The sequence below is a fragment of the Vidua macroura genome, chromosome 11 (genome assembly GCF_024509145.1).
Source record: "Vidua macroura isolate BioBank_ID:100142 chromosome 11, ASM2450914v1, whole genome shotgun sequence".
In the NCBI taxonomy this organism is placed as follows: Eukaryota; Metazoa; Chordata; class Aves; order Passeriformes; family Viduidae; genus Vidua; species Vidua macroura.
The window spans coordinates 9,515,718-9,532,890 of NC_071581.1; the positions used below are offsets into that span (position 1 = coordinate 9,515,718).

Consider the following 17,173-nt stretch of genomic DNA (forward strand, 5'->3'; position numbering starts at 1 on the left):
TAAAAGTAACATTTTTCTGGAAAAATCAGTAGCATTTTTCCAGAAAAATGTTATTTTTATTATCACAATTTATGTGATCTTAAAGTAAGATTTACGCTGTGCCAACTCGTTCCTCCCCTCCTTCACCTCTGCTTCATTGTTTACAAAGTTCATTTCTACTTTTCAGGCAAATATTAACAAATATTCACTACCAGCAGTCAGGTTGTTTCAATGTCCCACCTGGACCCAGTTGAGAATTACTCTCATAATTCATTGTCACTTAATTTTGCAAGCTCTAAAAAATAATTTGGTATATGCATATGAAATTGTTTCTAACTTAGAGATGGGAAAGTGGCTACATAATCATTTTATTATAAATGTGCTCTTATTTAAATCGGGAACTTTGGAATTTTTGTGGTACTGCAGACAAGGCTAGTGGTGGCCTACAGGCATAGCCACCCAAAATTCAGTTAAAAAAAAGAAAAAGGCCATAAGTTTGAGTGGGAGGAAAAGAAATGGCCTGAGAACAGAAGAATCCAATTTTAAAACTCAGCATTTTAGTCACCTGTTCTTACATCTGTGGTACAGTTACACAAGTGCCTGCAGAATATGCCTTGTTCTTTAAACTTTTTGAAGTGAACTAATTTCTGTAAGGCAGTCAAACATTCCCTTACCAAGTTTGCATTATGTAGCAAATTTTTCTTGCTGGTTGTGTCTTTTTTCTGATTAATAATGAGTATGTGAATGTTCGTGGACACTAAATTAATCTTGTGGTTCCTTTTGTTGCATATCATCACAAATGTCACATCTTAAAATTTCTGGGTGTGTTTTGGTGCCTCACTCATTTAAATCTAATATCTCTAATAACTGTTGCTTTTCCATTTTTTCTCTGCTTCTTCCCAGTAATTTTGTTTTTTTTCTAAACAAACAGTAAAACACTACAAATTCTATTTATCACCTGTTTTTTATCCAAATTAGTTCAAGAGTAGAGCAATATTAAGGTGGACTTTAATTATGCAGGAAGCATATTAATTTGCTTTTCAATTTCATATAATTAGGTCAATCATTTGTAATCATGTCTCTAAATTCCTGATGCATGTCCACTTAAAAAGTTCTGAAATAAAGTTTACAATGATCAGCAAAACCTGTGGCATGAGTCTAGATACAAAGTATGTATCTTCTGGTGGAGAAGTTATGCCATTTTGTTTCATGATGTTTCAAGATTCAAGTGCTCATTTTAAACATTTGATGAATAAAATTATCCAAAACCAAATTGAATCTTTTTGAGGAGGAATTTTAGTTAGAAAGAGTTGTCTGATATTGAGCCTGTGTTAACTGGGGGGCACCACACCCTGAGTGTTTCACTGGGACTCAGCTTTCATGGCTTTTGTTTAAGGTATCTTAACTGAACTACATTTTCCTTCAGGTGACTTCTGTTATTTTTAGTTTGCACAGAATGTGCTGCACAGACAACATACCTGTTCTGGGAAGAAATTCTGAGGAAATGTCTGGTGAAATACAAAGTAGTTTAACACTGCCCTGGGATTCCTCACTGAGATAACAACGAATGACAGTCTCTGTTCAGAATGTTACTGGGTGCAATATTTCCTGGTCTGGATCCACTTCAGCTTTAGCAGGGGACTCCAATCAAGTGAGGGCAGTGATATTTACTCTCTGGCTGTGCTTGCTGTCCTCAGGGTGCCCTGTTGTCCCCAAGTATTACTACGTGCCTGCTGACTTTGTGGAGCTGGAGAAGAGGAGCCCGGGCAGCCAGAGGCGGTTCCCCAGTAACAACGGGCGGGATGGGAAGCTGTTCCTGTGGGGCCAGGCCGTGTACATCATTGCCAAGCTGCTGGGTGAGAGCTGGGCACCTTCAGCTTCTGTCCTGACCGTGTTCCTCCTGAATCCAAACCAGCACTGCCTTGAGTTTGGAATGGGCCTTGAGTAGCCCACGTGTCCTCTGCTCTGGTACATCGTGACAAACAAAAATTTCTTTGCAGTCTTTTTCTTTTTATGCTGCATACTATAAAGCTTAGTGGAATATTTCATAGAGTACTGAAAATCTAAACATGATGACAGATTTTTTTTTTCCTGGCTTTCCCTCTAGTTTGCTTTTCTTCATGACAGAATATATTAATGTGATGCTTTCTGGGTTAACTGTATCAGCTTCACCTGTACAGTGATGTTTGTAAATGATTTATAGCATTTAATTCAAATTATTGACTGCTTTAGCAAGACAAGTTGAAACAGAGGAGTTGCAATCTCAGAGAAAGTTAATGATTCATTAATCTGTGATATTTTTACCCTTTTTCAATTGTATGAGCAATTGAATGTGCTTGTCAAAGTTTGACCATTGAAGGTTGTTATGGTGAATTTCAGTCACAAACAAACTCTCTGTCTCACTTGGAATTGTTTTATAGCCTAATGCAAAAAGAATGGTTAATCCAGAAAAATCTTCACAGCTGGGTTTTTCCTTTAGTATTTCTTTCAGGAGAAAGATATATTGCTTTATTTTAACATGATCAGCAGTTACCTAGTAATCAGTAGATGGAGTTCTGGAAACTATTTTTCTGTTAACACAGAAGGGAATCAGGCTGTTGGTAATAAAAATGAGAAAAATTGAAGAGGAGTTTAAAAATTCAGCAGTTGGCAAGAACAGTGGATGTATCTTTAGGTATAGAGGGACAGAGTCTGTCTGGTGCTCCACCTGTTTGGTTTTGCTGTATTCCTTGCAAAATTCTTCTTTTAGCCAGCACTTCAAAGTAAATGCAGGCAATCTCGCTATTAATTTAAAAAAAAAATTTATCTTATAAGAATATTAGCCAAGTAATCCTCCAGCGTGTGTGTGGATTTCTGTAGTAGTTCTGCTAGTATTGATCTTGAACTGATATTTGCGTGTTTCTGTACCTGCAGAATGCTGGTTAAATAAGTTATATTTATAGTTTGCTAGCTCTTGTTTGTGCAACATAAACATTCTTGTGTTTCAGTTCTTTGCTGGACATTGTTACACACTCCTTTTTTATTTTACTTATCTTTTAAACTTTTTTCAAAATACTCAAAATTGAGTAATTTTTTCCTGCTTCTCTTGTAGTCCTTGCAAACAGGGTTTGGAGATCTGATGTGTTCATCAGAGGTTGTTATATCAGGAACTCCATTTATTCCTACTAATTTAGAATTGGTGCATTCAATTTTGCTCCTTACTGGTGAAAACCTAGCTGAATAACTATCTTGTCCTTGGTGAAAGCATTTGTGTGTCTTACTTTGCTTGTTGGAGGTTGCTAATTAAGTGGAAGCCTGGCTCCAAATACTTTGATATCTGGGAAGGTATTGGTTTCCCATTTCATTATCCATTCAGAAATCATTGTGTTGCCTCCAGGGTATCAATTAATTTGTGTTTGTTCAGCCTCCTTGCTCCTTCTGTGCAGCCCCTGTTGCTGTCTCTGGGCCTGGGCTCTGCCTCTTGAGGCCCAAATATTTCTAAATGCAGCAACATGAACCTGAGTCAATTCTTACCCTCCCACAGAGGGGCAGGCAGAAATAGGGACGTCAAAATTTTGATCCTGCTTACAAATGCTGAGTAACAGAGGCAGTGAAAGTGCCTGTGTGCCACTGTTGGAGGGCACATTTATGCAGCTGAAAAAATTGTTTATGAAGGAAAAAAGCATGTGTTTTGCAGGTGGTGATGCTGTTTTCCACAGAATTTCCTTCTTGCTTTGGATGAGGAGGCTTGTAAAACCTTTATGTTAAGGTCCCCATTCTGGAGCAAGGGAAAGGAGTCCCAGGTATTCAGCGGTTTCATGCAACTGAAAATTCTCTCAGTCTTTTGTTTAGTAGCTCACTTTCCTTTGTTTTTCCTTAGAATTCTTGTATCTTGTTCTGTGGATTCAGTGCTGCCTAGAACTAAGAATTTTAGCAATATTTTTATAGACCAAATGGATTAAACGTTGTCAGCTGCTGCTGATGCAGATAGGGAGCTAACAAAGGAATCTGCTTTTGCAGTCCAATACATTTGTATTTGTGGTAATGGTGATGAATATTCACTAGCAGTTAGCTTAAGTTTTATATTAGTCTATTGATACAGTTCTTTTAAATATGAAATTATTCCTACCATATATTTTAATTACTGAGCAATATAAATCAGTGTTAAAACCAGTGGGTATAGAGCACACATTCTGGAAACCTCTCTTACTTTTGAGACTTGGAGGCAGAACCCATTGATCTTGAAATCATTTGATTAATTCATTTTATTGTATTAGCACTACTTCACATAATTCAAGTAGCTTCCATTGCTTTAGCTAGCATAAGAATTCTTTGTGGACTGGAGCTTAGAGGAGTGCTTTGCTCAGATCTGCTTTGGTAACTCGTGTCAGTCTGTTAATCAGCTGTCCATAGTGATCTTTTATCATCTGGCTCTGCCCAGCTTTGTGTGCATGGATGGTGGCCCTGCAGGAGCAGTGCAGAGCCAGGAGCAGGCTCCTTTCCTGGCTGCAGTCCAGCTGCCTGGAGCCAGCAGGAGCTGAGGACCAGCATCCAGGGCTGGCAGAGCTCTCTGCAGCAGAAGGCTCCAGCAGTCCTGCCCAGCCAGGGCTCCTCAGTTCTGCCCAGGGTTTGCTCCCCACTGCCCCATCACTCTGAGCTGGCCCAGCCCAGGCAACCTTCAGGCAGGGCAGATTTTGAGTTTTAAGCTGCTGCCTTCATTTACTCCATGGTGTAGTGCTCAGAGACATTCTGATCAAGGCAGTGTTGGTTTTCTCTCGCAGATGAGTGCAGTCATGAGTCACTTTTGGTTTAAATTAATACCTTATTCCCTTCTGTTGGGACTCTTAAGAATAGCTACAAAATTGTTGACTTTGAGATAGAAGAAATGAAAATGTGTTGTGACTTACTCTGCGTTAGAAATTAGATCGAGTTTGGACAGTTTCCTGTCAAAATACAATTTTGGCAGGAGAAAGCTTGTTTTAAAGGTATAATAGCTCATGCTAGATTATGAACCTGTATAAGGAATTTGTTGAAAGTTTTTAATAGTGTATTTTTGGAGTACTTTTTCAGGAGAAGGTTAAAATACTGGGGTTTTAGGTTTGGTGGGTTTTTTCCTGCCCATGTAAAAAAAAACTCCATGTAGAAACTGCTAGATTTCAAATATTTTTAATCAGGTTTTTTCACAATTTCTTCCTGAATTACCCTATTGAGAGGTACCTTTGCTATCTCTTCCTCTTTCCAGGATTCCAGTCATGTGATTACCTTGAGACAGAGGCTGTCTGCTTTTCTGCAAAGCTAAGCAATTTTTGCTGGTCATTGAGTTTACAGTTAAAGCTCTAGAATAGTTCCATGGTCATGGATTAAGAGCTTTTTAAATTACTTGTGTTGTGGAGTCTCTTGTCTGCATATAATCTATTAACATATCTTTGTGAGCAAATAAAGGCTTGGGTTTTTATACCACAGTGCTGTAATTAGCTGTAGCAAGAACAAAGCTTGAGTCATTCATTTTAAAATTAATAGAATTCAGAGTTTTTCAGAATATGCTTTTATAAGTCATTGATCTAAAACAAAGCAGAACCAACTACAACACAAAAGCTGACATGGCTCCTTCACAAAAGCTGCTGAAAGTACTCAAGTAATTCTGTATTTCTATTCTCATTTTTTTCAGCTGATAAATTAGTGAGTCCTAAAGATCTCGACCCTATTGGCCGGTACGTACCTCCCCAGGACCAGCGCAACGTCAGCATGAGGTTCTCAAATCAGGTAAGCATTAGCTTAGCATTGCTATATTTTTATTGAAAAGTTGTCATCTAAGTGCTATGTATGGTCCTCTAATATTGCAGCTAAAGTGCAAGGAAAATATTCAATGTGTGGACATTTTCTCAATTGATGGAGGATTGCTTTTAAAAGGAAATGATAACATCTTCAGTTTTGAGGAATTTATGCACATTTGACTTCAAATTAAGTGATGCAGTCAAAATGATAGATAAAATGTAAATATAAATAACTGCTAATAAACAGGTATGTGTCTTGAATTTTAAGTTATGTCAGGAAGGCAAGAATGAACCTACTTTTCTTATTCCTTTGAAATAATTTCAACTGCAGTATATTAATTTTTTGTATTTAGAGCTCCAAAGAGCTACAAAAATTAGGGTTTTTTTGGTTTTGGTTTTTTTTTTTTTTTTTTTTTTTTTTTTGGTATGGTTGATACACCATCCCCTGAAGGTATTTAAAAGATGTGCAGATGTGGCATTTAGGGACAGGGTTCAGTGTGGATTTAGGAGTGCTGGCTCAATGGTTGGACTCAATGACTGTAAAGGCCCTTTAATGATTCTGTGATCCCATGTGCTCCTGTATTTGGATTAAATGCACAGTAGGAAGGAGTGACCAGGGATGGGGGATGCTTGAAACATGGTAATTCAAATCTGTAGTGAATGGGACAGCAAGATATGTACATGTCTGTATGTACGGATTTTTTTTGTTTAAAGGGGTAAGAACTGTGTGTATGGAAATGTGTAGCTCAAAGATGTGTTTCAGCCTTTTTATTTCTTGTATAAGGCATGTATATTTGAGAAGTTCCTTGTTCAGCATTGTGAATTTGTTACTGAAGCATAAGAGATGAAGTATTTATCTTAAGATTCACTCCCAGTTCAGAACTGAACAATCTTTTTCTTGTTCTATCCAAATGCTGCTTATCCCCTCAGTTTGCTACTATTTCCTATATATATATGTACTATATATATATATATATTCTATTTACTGTATACCAAGGTAATCCATGTGCCTGGCTTTTGGTTCATTCATAATGAGACTTCCATTGCCCCCAGTTCAGCACGTGCCATGTTCCTGTGAGATAATGAAAGCTCAGTGATGTCATTTGTTCTGGTTTCTTTGTTTGTTTTTACATCGTGGGATTATGAATGTGACAGAACCTGAGAGCTGCTGGCCCTTTTGGGGTGCCCTCAGGAGGGGCCTGTGTTGAGTCAGGGTTGCTGCAGCCCATCTGAATCCTCTTGCTTTGATTCTTCAAACGAGTCAGTTTTAATATGCCACAGCTGAGCACTTTGAAGATGATGAGGCTTTGTTCTAAAGGCACTCTATGACTCATCAGAAGTGTCTTAGTAAAAAAGCATTTTTACTACTATTTGGGGTACCCAGTATGTGATAAGCAGTTTCCAGATCTTCAGGGAGAAATAGCCTCTGCTCTGAGGGCTTCCCAAAAGCAATAATAAATAATGCAATGATAATTCATTTTCTTGTGACTTAGACATTGAGGGCCACTTAGTGAGTCACTAAAGAACTTAGTAAAATGCAGCTACCCAGTAAAATTCAGCAATGCAGTAGGGACTTTAAAAGTCAACAGTGTTGAATGCATTGAAAATAACAGCTGCATTTTGATATTTTACTTCATGTTCAGACAGTGCATGAAGAAGGAAGGAAATTCTGGGCATGCCTAGGTCTGCTTATAGCTCTGTTCTTCCCAGGGGTGATGCTCCTTTGCCACAGATGACTGTGCATGTGTTTCTTTGATATGTAAATGCCAAAACTCTCCAAGATGTGGTACCCAGTGTGGGTTAGAAGGAAGGGATGCCCTTCTGAATTAGTGGGAAATGGAGAGTGGCATCAGGCCTTTGGCATTGCAGCCTCTGAGCAGCAGTGTGGAAGTGGTGACCAGAAGGGCTCATGTCCCTGTAAGGTCAGCAGGTGCTTGTGGGATTTCTTTGGGGTTGTTTGTACTGAAACAGCTGCTGCAGTATTTTGGGTAGTTTTACTGCTACAGTATCAGGGCAAAATGTTCCTTCATGCAGATGTCAAATGGGTCATTGTTAAGAGAAGGTTAAAGATGCCCTGACATGACTCAGGAGAGCTGTACCAGCAAAGGTCTTCAAGTTCCAAACAAGAATCTTGAGTTTGGCTTTTTTAATCCACGTTTTGGTTTTGCTTAACCAGTTTGTCTGAATATTTGATTATGCCATTTTATCTAATTGAGCTAATTTATGCAAAATCAGTATCAGTATTTGCTTTAAAGTGCAGGGAAAATGACTAAAAATACCATACAAAATGAGAACACCGCACATCTTAATGATGTCTTTAAAAATCAAAAAGTAGTTTCTTCTCTTTAATGATGTCTTCTCTTTTCCATATAGCTAAAGAATTATTCAGTCAAATTGAACAGAAAACTATTTCCATTTGTATTAAATTTTATTCCTGTAAGCAATAAACAAGGATATGTAAACATTTCAGAGGCCTGTGTATATAAATTTTGTTGTGATACTGTGTTTTGAAAGGAGATATACCAAAAAGAAAGCTTTTTATATTTTTATTTGAAGCTCTGTGCTAAGTAAATATTTCTTCAAGAAATGTGTTTTCCATGTAGGCATGTTTTCATTTTGTGGTTGCATTGATTATAAACTCTAAACACTTATCACTGAAAAATGCAATTAGTTTAATATATTTGTGGCTTTGGTGCCACTACAAAAATATGTCTGATACCCACAGAATAGTGTAGATTTAAGCAAACAATGGAAAGTATTTCAAATATTCCAAGCTTACTTTTACAGCTTAGAAGCATCCATGAAGAATTAGGTAAAGTAAGGTAATATAGACCTCCAAAGGTAAAAGTGCTATGAAAATTGTATATATAACAATGTATAATTACAGCTGGGAGTGCATCAGAAAATCAGATCCAAGACAATCTCATTGCTTGTAGAAAACTGAGGCGTCAAATGAGCAGCACAGTAAAAACATAATGGCTACTAGTACTAATTTTGTCTGTTTATAGTTTGAAGGAAATGTTTTTTTCACCTAATTCAATGCCAAAACCTGTTATTTTCCACTTTGAGGAGGCTGTGGCCATATGTTCTTTCTTGGGGAAGTGCCAGTGTGGTGCTGGAGCAGGGCTGTCTTTGCTGGGCTCAGTCTGTGTTCCAGAGCACACTGAAGTCCAGCAGCAGCCAGAGGGGTTCTTCCTCCTCTGCTTTGCAATCCCAATGGTCAGGTTAGAGCCCGTTCAGGAGCTGAAAAGAAATGGAACCATCCATACTCTCTTTGAAAGGAGATACTGCAGGGAATTCTGGTTCAGGGTGACTCTTTGGAACTGGATTCCTTAGAAGACCTTCTTTTGTGACTCCTCTTTACTGCCTTCACATTCAGGAGAGATTCTAACTTAGTTTGGGTTGTTGCATTCTGTTTTGGGAGGATGTAGTGTGGAAAAAGGCCTGGATGGTAACAATAACATTTGGGAAGTGAGGTAGGGTAGGGGTTTTCTGGAATTGTTTTGTATTTTACTGGCACATGTGAAAGCTGATTTATTGCTGTCTTACGTTTAATTTCATCTTTAACAAAAAATCATAATCTAACTAAATTGGCAGAGTAGGATTATTTTATGTTCTGAGTTAAGTTGAAATATGTGTTTAGGGTTATAATTAATTAACTGAATTCTCTGCATGTGATGACTGTATTCTTTTAATGTTTTGCTGTGTAAAGTTAATAATCATTTGTAAGGATTTCATTTCAGGTTCTGGGAATTAAGATTAATGCCTATTGATGAAGAGAATTGGGAAGAGAATAGTCAAAATAAGAGACTGATTCTTTTTTCAATTTATTCAGGGATATAGATAACATGTGAAGAAGGAACTGAAATTATTACTTGTAGATAGACTGAGATATTTTAAGATCTTTATGTTTAGGATTAGAGCATGTCTAATTTGGATGGAGCCATATTGGATGATTTGTTTTGTCATGTTAATTGTAAACATGTTCTTGCTTTCATTCCCTTTAATACAGTTCTCTACCACAGTTAACACAGTTCTAAACCTGCCAAATGCTGTTTTGGAATTTGAGGCACATATGTGTGCTGTGTTTGATTTCAGGGGGCTGGTGTGTCTGTGCCAGTGGGCACAGGGTGGTCAGCAGTGGTCAGCACTGCCAGGAGCTCAGTGCCAGTGGGCACAGGGTGGTCAGCAGTGGTCAGCACTGCCAGGAGCTCAGTGCCAATGGGCACAGGGTGGTCAGCAGTGGTCAGCACTGCCAGGAGCTCAGTGCCAATGGGCACAGGGTGGTCAGCAGTGGTCAGCACTGCCAGGAGCTCAGTGCCAATGGGCACAGGGTGGTCAGCACTGCCAGGAGCTCAGTGCCAATGGGCACAGGGTGGTCAGCACTGCCAGGAGCTCAGTGCCAATGGGCACAGGGTGGTCAGCAGTGGTCAGTGCTGCCAGGCAGCCCTGGGACAGCTGGCTTGTGGCTCAGGAGCAGCCAGGGGTCATGGGGGTGCAGTGCAGTCTGTCCTGTTGTGAGCTGCTCCCATTTGCCTCTCTGTCTCCGTGTGCTTGGGAAGCCCAGTGGGTGCCATTTCCATCGGGGCTCTTCAGTGCTCTGCCCCTTTCTCACATGCTCTATGAATGGTTTTTTTTCAGAGTTCTGAGGTTTCCTGGCAGAGTAAGCAGAAAGGCACAGTGATAACATCTGTGCAGTGAGAGGCTGATATTGAGCTGCTTTCTCTGCTTGTGCCAGGAATGGAGTCAGGGATTTTTCCCTTTATCCTACCTCCAGCAGTTTATAACCTTGTTAAAAGCTGTGATATTTTTTTTTTTAATTTTTTTATTCTCCTTTTTGGAGAGGAAGAACAACTAATCAGTCTTTTATCTTGTTCTTCTGAAGTATATTTATCATCTGCACAGCATGCAGAATACAGCTGAAGCCAACCCTTCTGCCAAGGATCCAAGGTGGCAACACAAGGCAGGAGGGGGAGCCTGGGCAGGGGGGCTGTTCTGGTGTCTTGGGGAGACAGTGATGGATGTTGTGGGAACAATACCTGAGCTGGCCTTATTAGACAAATGAGAAAGCCAAGTCGTTAAAATGGAATTTTTAACAACAAGATTTATTTAGTGAAATATTTAGCAGTTTAATGCTTTTCCATATATCTTTTTAAAAATATACAGCAAATACTATATAGCACAATCATCACTGGAAAGGGTGACTTCTTTTTTTTTGAGTGTTTTATCTATTATTTCAATCTGTATTTCTCTAGGTCACTTCTTGTGATCCTCCAGGCTGTGACATGTCAAATGACAGTAACAGTAACTTTCTGTTTAATGTTGCAGCAATCCTGTAGTTGTACTGCAATGATAATATTTTTTCCACAGTACTTTGAAAGGTTTAATAGTTTTTCACACTGATTTTGTGTTGTGCCAGTTGTGCTGTAGCTGCATTTATGTAGTTGTGGCCTGTGTTAGAACCACCATTTATTGGCTGCTGTAAATGAATCCTGTCCTTGCTGTGTGTGAGAGGCAGAACTCATGGATTATATACAATTTACAGGCTATGGTTACAACATCCTGATCAGCTCTTCATTGAGAGGGTAACAACTGAGTCTTAACTCAAAGACTACTGCCCAGGTTAGATCACAGGCTGTCTACGAATCATTAGTCTTGGAAGGGCTCTCTCATTTTCAGATGGGGGGGGGGGGGGGCTTTGCTTTTTGTTCTACACACAATGATTATGGCTGAGTTTTGGGTCGAGTTTTCCTACTTTTTGTATAAATACAAGTGATAGCACAATGATCTTACTCTGAGCAGGAAAATCTAATGTCACTTGAACTTCAGACTGCTTCACCTAGTCTCTTTGTGCACATACTTTCATCAGAAATTTATTGCATGCAGCAAAAAGTCCAAAATTTTTAGTGCAAATGTAGTGTTGACAGACTTCTGGGAAGAAGTTACCAAGGATTTCTTCTGCAAATTCCTAAGATCTTTATTGATATGAAGGCTCACAGCTGACTGAGCAGGCAAGCATTCCCTCTGAACTTCTCATTCTAAATCAATGTCTATCCCTCTATCATCACAAAAAATGCTGTCCTTTTATACAGGTGATAGAAGATGTGTTTAACTTCTGTCATTCATGTTCTGGTAGTTTCTAGACAAAAGCAGACAAAAGCATTTTATCACTGAAAACGTGAGCTGCTCTTAGTTGTGTTATTTTACAGCCAGTGAATGCCAGAGGAGTGAACAAGGACCAGGGGGGTTGTTCATAGCTCACTGCCAGAGACAGCAAAGGTGAATTGCCAGATCGAGACCCAGGGAGTCAAATCAATGATTTCACCCAACATGTTGAATTCACTCCTATTTCATGGTTTCCTGATGTAAAATACTGGTATTTATTTCAAACATGAAGTGTCTGTGTAATAAGCAGTGCAAGGAAACGCAGCTGTCTCCAGTAGAATGTAGTATGTCTTTCATGTCACTAGAGAGCTGTGTGATGACAATTTTTCAGAATAAAGATTTGAAATCATCAGGACATTATTTCTAAGTGAATTTTATTGTTTACCCAAAAAGCTGAAGAATTTCGCTCATTACAAAAATATGTATCAAAACATTAGGTCATATCAGGCATATAGGAGATATATTGATTGGATAAATTCTAAATTTTTTATGAAATAAAATGTTTTCCCTATGTAGTTCTTCTTAATTAAAGAAACCCCCAAATTAATCTAAACAGTGTAATGATTACCAGAAATCTGTTTATTACTAATTCTCCAAAATGTCTCTTGCAGAGTATTATTGGTAGGACAGGCTTCCTGTAGTCTTAAGATTTATAAATATTTCAATTTGCTCATACCATTAGAAAAATCAATGCAGACATTGCTGTCTGTCATAGTTGTGGATTGTTTGAGTAGCCATTGTCCTTGGTCGTGCTATATTGAATAAAATCTTTAAGTAGAAATGCCAGTAATGATTCTGTCATTATTTTGCAGGGTCCTTTAGAAAATGATTTGGTGGTACATGTGGCCCTGATAGCAGAAAGCCAGCGGTATGTATTTACTTTTGTTAAGTAGCTATGTATTAAGGAAGGGTTGAACAATACATCTGAAATGGTGTAGAATAAAATGCTGCTACTTGTATACATCTGCTGCCAAGAGAATTATTAAAACTATCCTGTGATTTGTCATTAAATGTATCTGTATTTCATTTGTAGCCTGCAAGTTTTTCTGAACACATACGGAATCCAAACTCAGACCCCCCAGCAGGTGGAACCAATTCAGATATGGGCTCAGAAAGAACTTGTCAAAGTAAGGAATTCTGCATTTAAAATTATTTATCCATCTGTGTATTTCTTTTGTAAAAACAAGGATTTATATCAAGCTATTAGCCTTGTATCTCCCTAAGCTGTTGTCTACATATTTCTGTCCTCCTAATGCAATTGCAAGGTGTGCTGGCACTGGAAGTTACAGATGCCTGGAGCTTTCAGGGCAATGGAGCCCACATGTTCTGTATTATCTGATTAGGCTTATTGCCTGAGCCACTTTCAAAGTATAATAAATGAATAATAAAATTTTAACAACATTAGTACCTTGGTAAACTGAATTAATCTTGATGGAGAAACAAGCAAATGAGCAATAGTCAAAGAAATGGATTAAGGCAGTAGGCATAAACCATCATAGGATTTCATAATGAGGCCTCTGTAACAGGCAATATCCACATCTCTGTCACTGTTTTCCCTTGGATTTACTATCCTGGATTGGATATCCAGGAAGTTTTGGGTTTAGCTGAGGTCTTTAGCTGAGGTCATTTAACATACCACAGTTAGAAATTACTGGGATGAAAGATCATCTTCAGCATCCCCTTCATCCTCCCTGAAGGCTCTGTTTTCTACTGGGGCAAGGAGTCTCCTGAGGGACAGCCACATCCTTACAGGCCTAGGCTGGCCCTGCTAGTCCTGGCTGTAGATCAGACACAAAGCTCCTGTCTGACCCTGTGTTGTGCAAATGCTCTCACAGGAGAGCGAGGAATGTCTGGGCAGTGCAGTGACAAATTCTGTTTGTCAGCCCCGAGGTCCCCGTTGTAGAACAGATCACTGTGTAGGGCTCTCGCTCAGAAATCAGGTCACATGGCCAATGCCATGATCTGTATCAGGAGTCTGGAGGACACAAGAAAAAAACTAAACCGAAAAATAGAGAATATAGCAACATATTTTGGGTTTCTTAAGTTTGTGAGGATGAAGGATGTGCTAAACCTGGCTGTGGCTTATTCAGAAAAATGCTTACCCCAAATAATGGCTGCCACTAACACCTGAGAAGGACTAAAACAGGGAGAAGAGAAAAATCTGTGTTTCCATTCATCCTTGTTCATTTCTGAACTCATTTTTACCCACTAGCTTTCATGATAATATATTCCAAAATATGTTCTCTTTGTCTGTATCTGTCCTGAAATTCTGTACTGAAACTTTGGTTTAACAAATAAATACTCCATAACTTTACTATAGAGGTATGTATTGTCTCTCTGTCATCCATCACTTATTTGGTTTCCCAGACAAAAAGATGAGACCTTCATTAAGTTTTATTATTATCAATCAAATTCCTATCTATGAGAAAGTCTGTGTTAGGATTTATTTTTCTAAAGGTGTTGAGACATCTGGCACTTCCTTTATGCTTATGATTGGTAGGAACAGTTGCCTCATCAAAACTGACTTTTTAAAGGAGTGCCATGAAAATATTAATTCACCTGATACAAAACCTCTTCCTAATAGGCTTCTAAGAAAGGCTCTGCCAGAGCTGTGAGGTAAAGAGAGTGTTTGGGGTGTTACAAGAACTTGGGTTTGATCTTGGGCTTATGCCAATAACCAAAATGAACCAAAAGGCAAACAAACAAAAGCTCCTGGTAGTATTTGTTATCCTTTGAGGGGAAAGGAAGCCAACAGTGGAACGGTCAATGTATTTTGGGGAATAGAAGGTTGATCTGTGGAAAAGATAGATCTCAATATTTCCTACTCTGATGCTGTCAGTTCTAAGGAGTATTTAATTTAATCAGAAACTTTTGAACTGCTCTAGTAGCACATGATAACAGTTTAAATCTCTAGACTTACTAACAGGCATGTGTCCAAAAAAGTGCTGTAAAACAAATGGATGGGAACTGAAAGTAGAACTTGAAGTCATGTAAAGATATCCACAAAGTGGGGGCAGCGGGGAAAAGAGAAGAAAGAAAAGAGAAGGAAGAGATGAACAATAAAATGGGACAAGATACATGTAATACATAGGGAAAAAGTACATCTGGAGTGGAAGTACAGCACAGGAGAGGAGCAGAACACCCCTGGGCATGGACTGAGAGGAGGAGAGGGAGCACAGAAACAGATGGTGTGCAAGACCACTGCATTTTGGGTCACGCTCATAAATCAACCCAACGGCCCAGTCTGCTTTCACAGCCATTTCTTGCTATTAGCAACTTAATAATCCAGAATTGAAGGGCTTTTTAATAAAAAAAAAAACCCAAAGGTACTTGAAGCAGCTGGACTTGAATGAATTGTGCCTGGTGCTGCATCTGAGCTTTGATTGTAACAGATCAGGATGGAGAACTCCCACTAGAGGAGGAAACTGCTTTAGTAGCCTGTGTGTCAACATGAGGCCTCAAGCTAGAGAGTCCTCAAGGAAACAGACAATATTACAGTGCTAATGCAGTTCTGCTTTTGTTAAGAAAGCATTTCATGTTCTGCATTCCAGCAAAATGAAGGTCCTTTTAGTATTAAATGGCCCTGTCTACTGCCATTCTTCCAGTCTCCCTTACTTACCACAAGCAGAGGTTCAGCATTGTTTGGCTTTGTTATGCACAGATGGGTTATTGAAGGCTATCAGTGTTCTGATGGCTCCATCCTTCCCCACTTGAATACAGTTCCTTACTCTGGATGAACTGGTCATGTAGGTAAATTTGTTTATTTTCTTTTTTAAATCGCTCTTGGTATTAGTGCAGAAACATGGGCAGGATCAGGAAGGCCCCAAGCTGACAGCAATAGAAAGCTATTGAGTGTAATGTTTGTTCAAGTGTTTGCTTTCATTTGCTTCTGAATTATCTTCCTATAACACAAAGAAAGATTGAAGTTAGGAAAATGTTCAGAATTCTGAATATTCTGCAGTAATGGTGGGTTCCTTACCTAAAACAGGCCAAGTAAGGAAAAATGACATCTTTCAGTCAGGTTTAACTGATACATTTATACTGTATTGCTCACAGATTAGTTGTTTTCTTATGGTTTTATACTCATACAATGTAATAAGTGAAGATTATTTTTGCAAAATTTTATCTGTTGAATGATAGGCATATATAACTCTAATAAGAATGAAGCTATGAATAATGAGATCATTCCCTCTTGCTTGTATTGCTGATGCATTCATTTTACAGATTGGTACAAAGATCTTTAAAAGGTTCCTATATTACTCTTTACTTTTGTATCCACTCTGGAAAAGCATTGCAGAAGGCAAATTTGGCTAGCCAATAAATGCAAATGATCCTTTAAAAATTATTTCAATAAGCAATTTGAAGAATCAATAAATATTTTACTTACATAGACTAGAAAAGTAATAGAAGCAAGAAGTTAAAAAGAAGATTTAATATAGGAAACAACAAATGTTTATTAGAAAACACAACCCTGAATAGCAATAACAGCCACATTTTCTAATCAAAGCAGACTGTACACAGGCTTCTTTGTGAGATGTAGCAGGAGCATGAGAAAGACTGGTATCTAGGTTTTTATCAGTTTTCATGATTCTTTCTCACAGGCTTACTTCCATTTGGGAGTCAATGAGAAATTGGGATTATCTGGAAGACCGGACAGACCCATAGGATGCCTTGGAACATCAAAGGTTGTTACAAGCAAAGTTTATATTCTCATTATTGATAAATATTTCAGATAAATATTTAGTCTGTGTGATTTTAACTAGAATTGAAATGTAATGTTATTTCCAAGTCCTTGTATGTGGCTCTGACAAATGTTTTAATGAAAAGATTAATGGAAGTTTTCTCTCTCAACAGATTTATCGAATACTAGGGAAAACTGTAGTTTGCTACTCGATCATTTTTGATCTCAGTGACTTCTACATGTCTCAGGATGTTATGATGTTGATTGATGACATTAAGGTATTTGTAACTTTTCATTTCAGTAACTGACAAAAATAGTCTGTAGAAGAGTAAACTGTGCATTCTGATAAAACAGAAGACTGAAAGGGGAACACAGTACAGTGTGTATTATTATAATGCAAAAATAAACTTGCAGTTAAAAAGTGTATTGAGACAAATATCCTGCCAGCTCAATATAAGTTCTAGTGAGTATCTCTGTGTGACAAGAAAACCTACCCCCCCAAGTGACTGAGAATGCTGTAGGGCAGCAAGCAAATTATCATTTGTTTCTTTGGGAGAACAAATGTTCTTGGCTGAAAAAAGGAACAAGACTGGTG

General features: G+C 38.4%; 1 protein-coding gene across 5 annotated transcripts in view; it reads left to right on the plus strand.

The window, feature by feature from the left end:
* The window catches only part of PHKB (phosphorylase kinase regulatory subunit beta), a 70,615-nt gene that overhangs the window by 32,898 nt on the left and 20,544 nt on the right, over nucleotides 1-17,173 (plus strand). For all 5 annotated transcript variants that reach the window (XM_053987253.1, XM_053987251.1, XM_053987252.1 and 2 more), the window contains 6 exons: nucleotides 1,677-1,835; nucleotides 5,627-5,721; nucleotides 12,710-12,765; nucleotides 12,931-13,024; nucleotides 16,499-16,582; nucleotides 16,752-16,856. In XM_053987253.1, coding sequence (XP_053843228.1) covers nucleotides 1,677-1,835; nucleotides 5,627-5,721; nucleotides 12,710-12,765; nucleotides 12,931-13,024; nucleotides 16,499-16,582; nucleotides 16,752-16,856 — 593 coding nt within the window. The remainder of the gene's footprint in view (nucleotides 1-1,676; nucleotides 1,836-5,626; nucleotides 5,722-12,709; nucleotides 12,766-12,930; nucleotides 13,025-16,498; nucleotides 16,583-16,751; nucleotides 16,857-17,173) is intronic.